This window comes from Ovis aries, chromosome 9 (genome assembly GCF_016772045.2).
Source record: "Ovis aries strain OAR_USU_Benz2616 breed Rambouillet chromosome 9, ARS-UI_Ramb_v3.0, whole genome shotgun sequence".
Lineage (NCBI taxonomy): Eukaryota > Metazoa > Chordata > Mammalia > Artiodactyla > Bovidae > Ovis > Ovis aries.
In genome coordinates, this window is record NC_056062.1 from 5574920 (window position 1) to 5589818 (window position 14899).

The 14899-nt window shown below is 36.8% G+C and overlaps 1 protein-coding gene across 4 annotated transcripts in view; it reads right to left on the bottom strand.

Moving 5' to 3' along the window:
• The window catches only part of ADGRB3 (adhesion G protein-coupled receptor B3), an 891397-nt gene that overhangs the window by 526690 nt on the left and 349808 nt on the right, over window positions 1-14899 (bottom strand). For all 4 annotated transcript variants that reach the window (XM_042253849.2, XM_060419932.1, XM_042253850.2 and 1 more), the window contains one exon: window positions 10457-10621. In XM_042253849.2, the coding sequence (XP_042109783.1) occupies window positions 10457-10621 (165 nt within the window). The remainder of the gene's footprint in view (window positions 1-10456; window positions 10622-14899) is intronic.

Below are 14899 nucleotides of genomic sequence, written 5' to 3' on the forward strand. Positions count from 1 at the left end.
CATAGAGGCCTGGGTTCAATCCCTGGATGGGGTGGATCCCCTGGAGGAGGAAATGGGAACCTACTCCAATATTTTTGCCTGCAGAACCCTATGGACAGAGAAGCCTGGTGGACTACAGTCCATGGGGTCGCATAGAGTCGGACAGGACTGAAGCAACTTAGCACGTAAACATGTATGCAGACGTTCCAAAACTGGTCTTGCAGGCTGTGGACACCGTCCTGAGAATCCACACTGTGATTGGCCTGGCTCTCCTAGACTCATGGACAACTGTGCGCATGAAGACCCACCACGCTCTGCCCTCCTGGAACCCACAGTCTGAGGGGCTGTGGTGGAGACAGATGACAGTAAACAAGGAAACAAAGGAGAAACAACAGTTTCAGCGGGAAGAGTTATGAAGACGAAATGACCACAGAAGAGCTGAGTTCCCATCACTAGGAGGAGCCAGAGACCTGAGCTCCATGGAGGGCTCCACCCAAGGAGGGCTTGAGGGCAGGAAGGCTTTGTGCATTTCAGGAAAGAGATGAGTTTGGGGCTCATGAAGAGGGGGACACAGCAGGAGGTGGGTCCTCAGGGCAACAGAAGCCAGATCTTGGGGAGTCCAGCAGGTACAGGACCAAAAAGCTAAGACGCCATGAGAGGACTTTATAGTTGTGAAGAGACAGGGCGTCATTCACATTTGAGCCCTTCTATTTTGTGGATCTGTGCAGACTGGGCTGCAGAGGGCCAGGAATTAATGTGGCAGATGTTAGCGGACTAGACTACAGCCCAGACAGGGGTAAATGGTAGGACCTGTTACTGAACTGAGTTAGAAGAACTTTCAAACAGGTCAGCAGGCATATAGCCCTGCAATAAAAATGTCTATCTGGAACATGTTGAATCTGCAGTGCCATTACAGACATAACCCAGGGAATCCTGCATTGAATAGACTTTGTTTAAAGTCGTCTCTCCCAAATTTCCTCCCTCCCTCTTCTCTTATTTTTTCTTTCATGGAATACCATTTGACATCACATTATAAGGCATAATTTCTTCTGTGAAGAGCCAACATTTTCTTGGGCTTTTCATTTTTCTCTTCATTTCTATCATCAGCATTTGCAGTTGGGCTTTTTCAGTGTCCTTTTTCAATTTAAAAACTCCAAATGCCTATCACTTGTGAACCATCGCACAAAGGCGTCCAATGATGGAGAATAGGATGCCATATTCTAAAGCTGGGAAGATGCTAAGATCAGCCAGTCCTACCTTCAGAGCAGCACTTCCTTATAAAACAGCGCCACTCTGCAGACACAAAGTTTTTTTTTCAGTAATGTGACATGTGAAGACATTTTCTGGACACAGAAAAATTAAAATTACCATGTTTAAATTGTTAGATTCCTGGGTTTTACTTTGTTATATAAGCTTCCTTCTGCAGTTGTGTTCACTTGGAAGAAAAATCTGTCTCCCATATGCAGGGGACAAGTTAGTTCCTATGATACATTTTATTTTATTTTATTTTATAACTTTAAAATTTTTATTGAAGCATAACTGATTTAATGTTGTGTTAATTTCTTTTTACACCAAAGTGATTCAGTTATACATAGATACACATCCTTTATTATATTCTTTGCCATTATGGTTTATTCAAGGATGTTGAATATAGTTCCTGGTGACTATGATACATTTTAATGAAAATACTATGCTTCAGTCTATTTTCTTATCTTGAGAATAACTAGTGACACTCTAGAATTGGCTGGATAACAATAAACCCAAGTCACGAGTATTTTGTACACTAAAACAATCATTTCAACAACTGTTCTGGGTTGATTATTGCCGGCTGATTAAGTTACCAATAGGGAAGAGTTGGGGGAGAAAAGCTGGCTTGTAGGCTATCTGACTCGGAATGGCAAAGTTGGAGAGCCTTGATTTTTATTGACTTGAGAGTTACCCAGGAAACGGGAAAGACTCCTTTGGAATACAAGACTGAAATATGGAAGAACCATATGCTGAAGAGCCTAAACTGATGTTTTGTATCTGCCATTTTTATATAAATGACAAGATAGGAGATATCAAAATGAAATACCCTTTTAAATAAATAGAATTAAGGATAGAAGCAAGTTACCATGGTAAGACTAAGGATTTAAAAAGTAAGTTAAGATGAAGTTAATATAAAGTTTAAATGAGAAAAACAGTAAATAGTAAAATAAAACAATCCAGAATTAACACAGACATAATGATTTTTTAAAAAAATTTCATAAGCTAAGCACTGAAAGATCACCAGAATAGTGCTTAAAAATCTGAAATGACACAAAATGAATACAATCACTACATAATAGACCAGAAGGTTAAGATTATAAAATATAAATTAATTAAAGACCAGGTTAATGAGGTATCATTTGTGTTGTAAATTATAACATCCTCATGCTGAGAGATCAGGGACCTCTCAGATAGTGAGTCAGATAGGGCAAAGTCTCAGCGTCTTTCCACTCACTGTCTCCTCAAGAGCTCCCTGCAGAGGGACAGTGGGAGGTCACCCTCTCACAGATGCTGAAGACTCAAAATACTAGCACCGCAGGAGACTGAAGCCTCATGCTCACGGTAACAGACATTTGGGTCCAGCTCTATTCCTCAGAACCTACTATCGGGTGGTTCTTTCCTTCTTCTTGGAGTTTATAAGAGTCTGCAAATGTATCTGGAAAGTACAACCAAATCATATCTCTCTAGAAAGGCTCCGGATCCTAAGGAATGGATTTCTCAAAGGCAGGACTGCTCAGTCCCATAGACTGACACGTACCTACTTCTCCTTAGAAAAATCCTGCCCAAGGAATCTCTTTTGAGTATCCGGTTAAGCGTGTCCATAAGAAGCAAAGCTCAAAAACTAAACTATCATAATATCCTGAGTTTATTTCACCAAATCCCTCGCTTTTCAAGTAATATTCTTATCTAAATCATGATAAATACCCTCAACTTTATGTTATTTTATACTTTTCAAGATTCTTAACCTAACTTTAATCGTAGAACATTCCTAAGATATGAAGGGTAATGAATACTGCCTCTGCTTTACAAATCAAATAGAAAATAGAATAGAAAAGAGAAAGAAGTTGCCAAAGTAAATATTTACAATTAAGGACTGGGATGAAACCTTCATCCATGTCTTGTGAATTCCAGATCACTGAACCATATTTATTCATTCAGACATAGTTCTTATAGATAAATGAAAACTTGTCAATAATTCCTTATTTCAGTCTCCTATCTGTCACTTACATATTATTTACCCCTGCCTATCTTTGCTATTATTTATCCTCTACTTCATAAATGTATACCAGAAAAAGAATTGTCGAAACAGAAACAAGTAGGGCCAAACTTGAATCACTTGTTTCTCCAGTCTTCAACTTTGGACAAAGGGTAAGAATTATTACTATTACTATAAAGCCATATACTATGAAGGAAATTATAATGAACCTTGAGACTTTGAAGTGAACACTTAAACATTTATTTTCCCCAAATAATTTAATTTTGGAAAAGATAAGGTAGATTTTATTTTGCAGATACACATCTATATAATGTTAAGGGAGGGCATTACCTAGGAAATGTAAACATTTCATAATGTCTGTTAATCTTCTCCAGCTGAATATTAATCAAAATCACTAAAAACAGAAACATCTAAAGTGACCCAGTCACCCTGGAGGAGGGGTCACCATTTAGGGGACACCCAGGCAAGGGCCTGACAAACTTAGCCAAACTTCAGTGCTATTGGCAGCCTCCTTGGTGTCGTAATGATGTGTTATCTCTTGTTGGACCTAAAACCATCACAGAGCACATGAGTACCAGACAAGGTCACTTTGAGACTGTGATCAAAATGAGGTAAACCAAAACCACTTCATGGACAAAGACAGGTCCCAGTGGAACACACATTCTCTGAACACATTCTGAGAGAGGAGTTGCGTTTTCCTCTCTCAGCTATGATGAGTGACACAGCAACTCAGCTGGTCTTCACTTGTCCTACATATTTACTAAGACACTAAATCCTAGAGCTGCCCCCCTCACCCTGACACCATCAAATGTGAAGCAAAGTCCTACTTTAATAAACTTTGTCTGAAATCACCCAGCACAAGCCCAAACCATTGACAAGTCTTTCCTAATACCCTCTTGGGCTTCCCTGGTACCTCAGTAGTAAAGAATCTCTCTGCCAATGCAGGAGACTTGGGTTTGATCCCTGGGTCAGGAAGATCCCCTGGAGAAGGAAATGGTAATCCACTCCAGTACTCTTGTCTGGGAAATCCCATGGGCAGAGGAGCCTTGTGGACTACAGTCTATGGGATCGCAAAAGAGTTGGACATGACTGAATGATTAAACAGCAAAAACAGCACCCTCTTACTAAGATGCCCTGCAGTTCCCTATGTTAATTCCCCCTCACTGTGGAGAGTGACAAACTCAACTTGTTCAACTACAAGTGTCATCCTGATGGACTCTCACTGGAGCACAGGGACGTGATAATACTACTAATATTTATTAATAGCATTTGCTAGTTTTCTAACTACCAAGTTCTCTCCTTTAGAGCACCTCATGTGGCCTTCTCATGAGGAGGGTGTTACTATTCTGTCCTCAATGTGCAGCTGAAGAAACTAAGACCAGAGGAGCAACACAGATGTGAAATGTAATATCTAAATTCAAATATGTTTTCACTTGCAAAAACCAAAGATCTTTCCACTACAACACATTAATGTATTTTTAAATAAGAACAGAAATGCCCTACAAAACATCTGGATGAGCATTAGAAATTTGGATAGGTATAGGTGGAAAGAATCCACTTAACAGTTATTCTTTGGATACGACCAGGTACAAAGTTGCACAGAGAGGTAAACAGGAAATACAAGAGCACTTCTTTGTTGTCAAATATATCAACTAATATCATTGTGAACTTGATGCTCAATTAGTGACTGCAATGAAAATGTGGAGAAAACAGAAAACACAGGTTGGACTTCCAGAAATTCTGGGTATGGTGAGGTAATAGAAACAGACCACAAAGACCACTGAACACACAAATACATACATACATCCTTCCATAGTATGACACTTGATTGGTACTATAGATGAGAAAGAGGCTACTCTGTCTATGGGGATTCTCCTGGCCAGAAACTGGAGTGGGTTGCCATGCCCTCACCCAGGAGATCTTCCCAACCCAGGATCAAACCTATTTTTCTTAGGTCTCCTGCACTAGCACCACCTGGGAAGCCCATAGGAGATACATGTGCTGTGCTAAGTCGCTTCAGTTGTGTCTGATTCTGCAACCCTACGGATTGTAGCCCACCAGGCTTCTCTGTCCATGTTCTCCAGGCAAGAATACTGGAGTGGGTTAATGTGTCAACCAGCCAAGAAGAAACACTTATTATCCCAATGATGGAGTGGATGCTATGTAGGAATGATGAGTGTTGTTCACACTAAATAATGAAATGTGTTTTATTTATGCAAATTCTGATCAGTTCAGTTCAGTTGCTCAGTCGTGTCCAACTCTTTGTGACCCAATGGACTGCAGTAGGCCAGGCTTCCTTGTCCATCGCCAACTCCCGGAGCTTACTCAAACTCATGTCCATAGGGTCAGTGATGCCATCCAACCATCTCATCCTCTGTTATCCCCTTCTCCTGCCTTCAATCTATCCCAGCATCAGGGTCTTTTCCAATGAGTCGGTTCTTCATATCAGGTGGCCAAAGTATAGCAGTTTCAGCTTCAGCATCAATCTTTCCAATGAATATTCAAAACTGATTTCCTTTAGGATTGACTGGTTGAATCTCCTTGCAGTCCAAGGGACTCTCAAGAGTCTTCTCCGACACCACACTTCAAAAGCATCAATTCTTCAGTGCTCAGCTTCCTTTACAGTTCACCTCTCACATCCATACATGACTACTGGAAAAACCATAGCTTTGACTAGACAGATCTTTCTTGGCAAAGTAATGTCTCTGCTTTTTAATATGCTGTCTAGGTTGGTCATAGCTTTTCTTCCAAAGAGCAAACATCTTTTAATTTCATGGCTGCAGTCACCATCTACAGTGATTTTGGAGCCCCCCAAATAAAGTCTGTCACTGTTTCCATTGTTTCCCCATCTATTTGCCATGAAGTGATGGGACCAGATGCCATGATCTTAATTTTCTGAATGTTGAGTTGTAAGCCAACTTTTTCACTCTCCTCTTTCACTTTCATCAACAGGCTCTTTAGTTCTTCTTCACTTTCTGTCATAAGGGTGGTGTCATCTGCGTATCTGAGGTTATTGATATTTCTCCCAGCAATTTTGATTCCCTACTGATAATATATGACATCCTATTCTTACCTGATACTTTCCTTAGTCAATGTCCAACTTTCTCCCATTCCTTTTGAGCAAAGTTAAATCACTTGCCTCCTTGCCATACAAGGAGAGAAGGAAGGAAGGAAAAGTTAAATCTGTTATTTCCTAGTTTGAGTCACTAGTAACTGATTTGTGTACTATATCTAAACATTTGTGTACTATTTGTGTGACTAGTGTTGGCTGGGGGCAGTGGGCCAGCAATATACAGAGCAATACGTGTTTCGTAAAAGCTGGGAAGCTGTTCTCACATGACCCTACACTAAAACATCACTGCCCATGATCAGAACTTGCACGATCATATCTTGCAAAAGTGGTGACCAGAGACCCAATTTTTTGTTTTGAATGTTCCCCTGCTTTCTTTTGCTCCGTGGCCCATGTTAGCCTAACCAAGGAGAACCAAGTGTGGGTCTTACCTACACTCTTCATCACAGACACGTTTCTTATCACAGCTTTTTTTTTCTTTAAGAGGATAAAACATAGGGAAAACACTCTCCGACATAAATCACAGCAGGATCCTCTATGACCTACCTCCCAGAATATTGGAAATAAAAACAAAAATAAACAAATGGGATCTAATTAAAATTAAAAGCTTCTGCACAACAAAGGAAACTATAAGCAAGGTGAAAAGACAGCCTTCAGAATGGGAGAAGAAAATAGCAAATGAAGCAACTGACAAACAACTAATCTCAAAAATATACATGTATCTCCTGCAGCTCAATTCCAGAAAAATAAATGACCCAATCAAAAATGAGCCAAAGAACTAAACAGACATTTCTCCGAAGAAGACATACGGATGGCTAACAAACACATGAAAACATGCTCAACATCACTCATTATCAGAGAAATGCAAATCAAAACCACAATGAGGTACCATTTCACGCCAGTCAGAATGGCTGCTATACAAGTCTGCAAGCAATAAATGCTGCAGAGGGTGTGGAGAAAAGGGAACCTTCTTGCACTGTTGGTGGGAATGCAAACTAGTACAGCCACTATGGAGAACAGTGTGGAAATTTCTTAAAAAACTGGAAATAGAACTGCCATATGACCCAGCAATCCCACTGCTGGGCATACACACCAAGGAAACCAGAATTGAAAGACACACGTGTACCCCAATGTTCATCACAGCACTGTTTATAATAGCCAGGACATGGAAGCAACCTAGATGTCCATCAGTAGACGAATGGGTAAGAAAGCTGTGGTATATATAGACACTAGAGTATTACTCAGCCATTAAAAAGAATACATTTGAATCAGTTCTAATGAGGTGGATGAAACTGGAGCTGATTATTCAGAGTGAAGTAAGCCAGAAAGAAAAACACCAATACAGTATACTAACGCATGTATATGGAATTTAGAAAGATGGTATTGATAACCCTGTATGCAAGACGGCAAAAGAGACACAGATGTATAGAACAGTCTTTTGGACTCAGAGGGAGAGGAAGAGGGTGGGATGATTTGGGAAAATGGCATTGAAACATGTATAATATCATATATGAAACGAATTGCCAGTCAAGGTTCGATGCATGATACTGGATGCTCGGGGCTGGTGCACTGGGATGACCCAGAGGGATGGTACGGGGAGGGAGGTGGGAGAGGGGTTCAGGATGGGGAACACGTGTATACTATGGTGGATTCATGTTGATGTATGGCAAAACCAAAGAATATTGTAAAGTAATTAGCCTCCAATTAAAATAAATAAATTTATTTTTTAAAAAGAGGATATCTTAGGAATCTCAGGTAGGATGGCTATAAGAAATGTAGGTTGAAATCACTTAATAATCAAATTACTACCTTTTATTGAAACTAGAGCATTTATTTGTGTTTTTCAGAATTGCATTCTATTTATCAATTGCATTCTATTTTTCACTGCAACCCAGTTCAATCCCTGGGTTGGGAAGATCCCCTGGAGAAGGGAAAGGCTACCACCCCAGTATTCTGGCCTGGAGAATTCCATGGACTGTATAGTCCATGCAGTGGCAAAGAGTTAGACAAGACTGAGCGACTTTCACTCTCATTTTTCACATGTGTGTTTCTAAATCCTCAGAAGACATTGCAAATTTCTAGAGATCAGGGATTCTACATTATAAGCTCAGTAGTGTTTTACATCTAGTTGATAGTTAATAATGCTTTATATTCAGTGACGATCCCTGAAATTAGCCATAAGATAATTAGTTCTAATGCTTCTTATATCTAAGATATCCAACGGTAAAGATCTTAGAATGATTTCAGTGACAGTATAATACAGGTGAAACACTACTCACTTGAAAACACACATGGTTACTAGGTGAGTGATATTTGGTGTATGTGCTTGTGAAGGAGCCAGTGGGGCAAAGCTGTGGAATTATGACTGAACATCTCTAAGTCATAACTGTATCAGCTTAGAAAAATGAATTTTCTTATCTGAATTCTAACAACTTAGTATCTCTATGTACTCATATCTAAGCTTTTTATGTCTAGATAAAGTTATGGAAAATGGTCTATGAAAAACCTGGCTGACAACATTTTATTGATCAGCGCCATTTTATCTTTGTACTTATGGGGATCAGCTGAGGTGAAGAATTAATTAAAAACAAATATATCAAAAGATATTCCATAGTTAGCTATTCTTACTTCCCAGTGTTGTCTATTTTTTTCACATTCCATAGAAAAATGAGTGAACACTGACTACCTATAAATATCACAGATTAGTTGTTAGAAAAAAATTCTAAAATTTGCATAAATTAAATCTTTGGGGAAAAGGCAGAGCATAAATATACATGCATATGTCTGGTGTGCCTATCTGTATATTTACATAGAGATAGAAATAAGAACTTAAATAGATTTTCTGGGAATTTGAAAATAAGGAATCATGATTTTGACACCTTAGTATTCATAATACCTGAATACTGAATCATATAGTTATATTCACAATTCATAGAATTTATAAAATTATAAAAGTAAAAAGTATATTACTCAATATAACTGCTACATATTTACACGTATACTCCCAAGTGTAGGAACCCTAGTCTTTGTCTGAATTAAAAGGGAACAATTAAGCTTGTTAGATGACTGTTTCTTCTCTGCATTTTGAGTGTTTTTCATAGTCCTCAGATACTTTAGATTCTTAAAATTTCCAGAATAACTTTAAAACTTTGTATTATAAGATAAGATATTAATGTGGGGAATTTAGAGGGCAAATGGGACTCAATGTGAGTTAAGTAATGTATCTGGAGTTCACTACTGGGATCCCAGCTGTTGATTGCATGGAGAGTATGCGACTGCATGGGCCAGTGAGAAACTCTCCCAAATAGACAATGCTGCTTGTTAATACTGGTCTGCTCATTTTTGTTAGACTTTGCCATTTGCCACTCATACCTGTCTCTTCCTTTAAGAAGTGTCTTTGCTTTCCTGGGAGATTCTATCATTGTTTGTGTTCATTTTCTCCCATAAATTGCAAATCCCTTCAAGCTAGAGATCAGTCTTTTTCATTTTGTAGGTATTTATGTGTGAATGTTTCAGCATCCTAAATAACAGCATTACAAAGACTTTTCTCTGGAGCAATGGGGGAAATTATCAAAAGGTAAAACAGAACTGAAACATTTTAAAGGAAAGGAAAAAAATGTAAATACACTTGAAGAACAGATTTTCCAGTCCTCATAATCACATCATATTATATATCACTTATGATCTCACCATTTTGAATACCTAGCAGTGAATGCAGAAAGTCTGATTTTCTAGCAAATGTCTATAATCCTCATATGGAAGGACCATCTCTACACCAGACTCTAGTTACAATGTGGAAGCAATAGTCCATTCAAGTCTTTGGGACGTCTTACAAATTTTCCAGGAGAGAAATCCATGTATAGGATAAAAGTCTTAGTGGGAATCATTAATATGCATATTTATAGAATTTCAATAAAGGTGAACATCCCCTGGTATACAGTATTAATTATTAATACTTCAAAATAAATGAAATATTAATATACACACCTGCATACAATAAAATCAAGGAAGGTAGCTGGTTTTATTTAAGCAAGAATCAATAAAGAAAAGGCTCATTTTCCAATGTGGCTAAATGAAGGTGGTACTCTTAAAATCTCTTAGGTATACTGGGGACCATATACAAAGATGAGAAACACAGTTCACCAAATGCAGAACAGGCTCACCGGGGCAGAGGGCGATATTACACGGCTTATGATGCGTCTCCGGCCCTTCGCACGGCCTCCCCCCATACTGGGGCGGAGTGCACGACCTCGTTCTGGTTCTCTGGCCTCGGCCACAGGTGAATGAGCAGAGACTCCACGGAGACCACTCCTCCCAGACTCCATGGACTGCAACAAAGCAAAGAAGCTTCAACAACAGGAACTGAGACACGAAGTCAAAGATTACTTTTTTAAATACATAATTAAGAAAAAAAAATCATCAAATAGACAAGTATGAAGATAATTTAAAACTTCAATTGAATTACTCTTATTTGCCATAAAATGTAAGTTAACTCAAAAATCATTAAGATAATATAAACTTGCATGTACCTTTGTATTTGAACAATTATTTATATCATATAGTTTATTATCTTTTTTTTTAATGGAAATGTATCCCTCTCTGTCATGGTAAAACAGTCATGAGTTACTTCACATACATGTAAAAATTAACTAAATTTCTTACAGTAACCTTCTGGAGTTAAAGCTGAATTTAAATAGACAGGGTCAATTTAATTTTTTCAACATTTAAAAAGTTTCAGGATTAATAAACTGGATTAACAAATTTAATCAATGTATTAAATTGATTAAGATTAAATTGATTAAATTGTCAGAGAATTGAAGGTACATATTTTAAACAGACTTTTAACCTCACATTTTAGAAAATGTATTTTTGCCATTTAAAATCTCTGGGTTTTTAAAGTCACTGTTTTTTGAATAAGAGGTAAATTTCAAAAACTCTATTTATTTGCTAAGAGTCCCCTCTTTCCCTAGGTTTAAAATGAGGGACAAATATGAAGACCTATTTCTAACAGCCAGGAAACCAGAAGACACCTTTCCTCCTCCAAGAACTACATGACACTGGTAACTCTACTAAGTAAAACTTCTTGAAAAAACAAATGATTTAATTAAGATAATGCTTCATATAACTATCAATACATCAGTACTTCAAATATGCCATTATGATTAATTCAAACTTGATTGGAAGTACTGACATAATTTGTGTTCCTCCATAATAACCACTTCTAAATATTGATATCTTTTCCCAAAAGTCCATTAGGGTTCAAAGTTTAGGTCCCTTTCTTGAACTGTCAAATCACCAATTCCATCCCAGTTTTTAACATTTGGGGCAGTAAGCAGTAACATTCCACGGATAATACATGTATTATATCTACTCCATGGATAATACAAATCAAAATAAACCAGGCAAAATGTGCTCTTCAGGTCAAAAGTTCTTGTCTTGCTATTGAAACTCTACCTTACACTTGAAAGTCCATGAGCAAATGCTTGATATAACACCTACAGACATGAGTAGGGGGAGTAGCAATTTATAATTAAATGACAAAAAAAAAGTGCTCATTTTCTTCTCAACATTGGTCAGGGCAAGTAGAAGTGACAGAAGAGTTACTCAGATAAACATAGTACGTCTAGAATCTTCTTCACTTATCTGCTGACCAAGTTGTTATTTTAAAAACACAGATACAACACCCTTAATTATGAGGCAGTCTGTTCTATTTATACTATTTATTTGCCCAAACTTGGAAGCTGTGTTCAAATATTGGAAAAATTCGCCAAATTTAGGCAATATTCAATGAAGTATTCTTTAAGATACTGTGAAACTAGCTGGTAAATATATTTCAAACATCCTGTATAGAAAAAGAGAGAGTGAGAGAAATTAAGATGTTTGCATTTTTCCCATTTAAGTTTAGGAACACCAAAATTAATTTGTATCCATTGGTATAAGAATAAATAGTAAGTCTGAATTTAAAGTCTAAGGAAAAAAATATTCAAATACCTATATTTACATATAGGAATATATGATTAATTATAGCAAAATATTTTAAAGTAACATATACAAACATTTAGTTATGTAAAATGCATACCTTTAAGCAATTTTTGCATTTATGTTTAGTTACCAAGTTTCTCCATTTAAAAAACACCATTTCTCCCTTACTTTTTGTATAAGATGTTAATAGGCTATATAGTATTTTTATTTCTTCTTCTGTTCGTTTTCTCTTCTATCAAAATGCATTGTTCCAAAAGCAGTGCACAATCTCAGAAGAAAAAGCTGCTAAACTGGCAGGTTTTTCTCTAAAGTCTTACTGAAATGTTAATTAATCTTGATGAAGCTAAATTATGAAGCTAGAATCCTTTGAAAAATAATCTTACCTCCTATTTTTTAAGTCTTTATTGTTTCCTGGTGAAATTTCATGACTCCTCCACATCATTTTTAAAACGCAAAATTACTTGTTTTTTTATTTGAAAAGGACATAAAATTATCAATAAGTTTTATATATGATACTATTGAATTAGTAGGAAATTGGGGCACAATTTTTTAAATAAATTTTATAAATTCTCTTCATAAGATTTAGGATAAAGGTTAAATATATTCATTTTAATGGGGATTTATTATATAAACTTTTATTTTTAGAAAAGTATGAAAAGTGATCTAGTTCATCTGAAAAATACGCCTAGATGCAAATCAAATTAATCTGCTTTTATTGTTTCCTCTTTAGACACCAGCTGTAATATTTCTATTTCATCTCTATTCTATCTAGAAATAAAATGAAGAATATACAATATGCAAATTATATTACTACCAGATTTTGAAATAAGTATACAAATTATGTTGTAATTTAGATTGGAATGTATAAGATAACTCTGCTAAGTGAAGGTTTTCTTTTATTTTCATTCATTTTCAAGAAAATAAATGGATATGAAAACAAAACCATTCCTTAGCTTAAATAAACATTTTTTCTAAAATACTGCAGTGCATACAGAGTAGGTTAGTAGTTCTCAACCAGGGGCAACATTGCCTCCCCAGGGAGCATCTGCAAACATCAGAGACATATTTGGTTGTCACAGCCTCAGGGGAAGAAGGAAGTCTCCTGGCATCTGAAGGGTAGGGGTCAGGGATGCTGCCAGACATCCCACACCTTCAGGCCAGCTCCCCACAATAAAGATTTATCCACATCAAAATGTTGATAGTACCAAGGTTTGAGAAACCCTGGAAGAGATCATAAAACTGTAATTCAGAAAATAGAAAGAAAGTCGCCCAGTCATGTTCGACTCTTTGCTACCTCATGGACTGTAGCCTACCAGGCTCCTCCATCCATGGGATTTTCCAGGCAAGAAACTGGAGTGGGTTGTCAAGACCAGGTCAGTAAATACACAATCTCATGTAGCTCTCTAATTTTCTCAAAATTTACTTTCTGTTTATCTCTAGCATTTTCTTCTCTGAGCATAAAAGTTTCTAAGAAACTATGATGTCAAGGCAAAAATTTTGTAAAAGGCTGTATATTTTAGGATTCATATTAGAAATAACACATTATTATGCAATTTAATTTAAAAAACTCTTTAAATGTGAATAATATGGGTGAATGGTAACTAATATATAACACTATTGATTAACCTTTAATAGAACAAATAAATATAAGCTCTAGTTCTATCATTCCATACATTTTGTGAAAAGTGACATTTAACATTCAATTTTTCCTTGTGTCATTTTCATTAACTAAATGGCAAATGCATTTCCTTATACACAGTGTGACAAGTAGGTTATTTATTTCGGAGGTAACTTTCTTCTTGTGAACAAGCTATTATTTCAGAAAAATATTTATACTATTCAAAGTACTATCTCAATTTCAAATTCATCTTTCTTTTTTGTTTTACTGTTTTCATTGTATGTTGTATAAAATCCTACATATTTACCAGCATGGCAAATAAGTGAACAAAATATTGAACAGAAAATACTTCATAAGAAGCACAATCACCATCTGAAATGTATCACGATTTCCTGCAGTGGGATAACTATTCCACATTTAAAAAATAATAAAGTTGCTAAGTTATTATTCATGTTTGGAAAATTAAAAAGAAATCAACAAAACTCTTGTCAAGATCTTTGATTCAATATCAGAACTATAACAGTGGTTAGATGATTAAAAGATACAGATTTTTTATCATCCTTCCTATTTACAAAGACAAACCTCTACGTATGTGGAGGTGAAGAGGAACCAATAATTAGTATGTACTTCTTCAGTAGGCATCATGGTAGGAGGTTTAAGATAATGAGGACAAACTTGACCATCATAGAATATTATTGTTTTCTGGACCTGAGACGCAGAGTGAAAGGGAGAGCATGCTGGTCCCACGACAGATGGTCTCCATGCCCAGGGAGGGGTGAATCAACATCATCTGGTAGGAAGATGAAGGTGTTCATCTGCCAACAAGGTTCATGTTTATGGCTAGTGTCTGGAAAGTAAGCTCTGAACGGAGAACTGTGGGAAACTCCTTAGCCCCACTCAGACCTGCACTTAGGGATCTGTTAGTCATTAGATTTTATTCCTGTACATTGAAAGGATCTTGACTCTTCAAAAGGATGCTGACAAGGTAAGTGTATAGGTCAAGTAC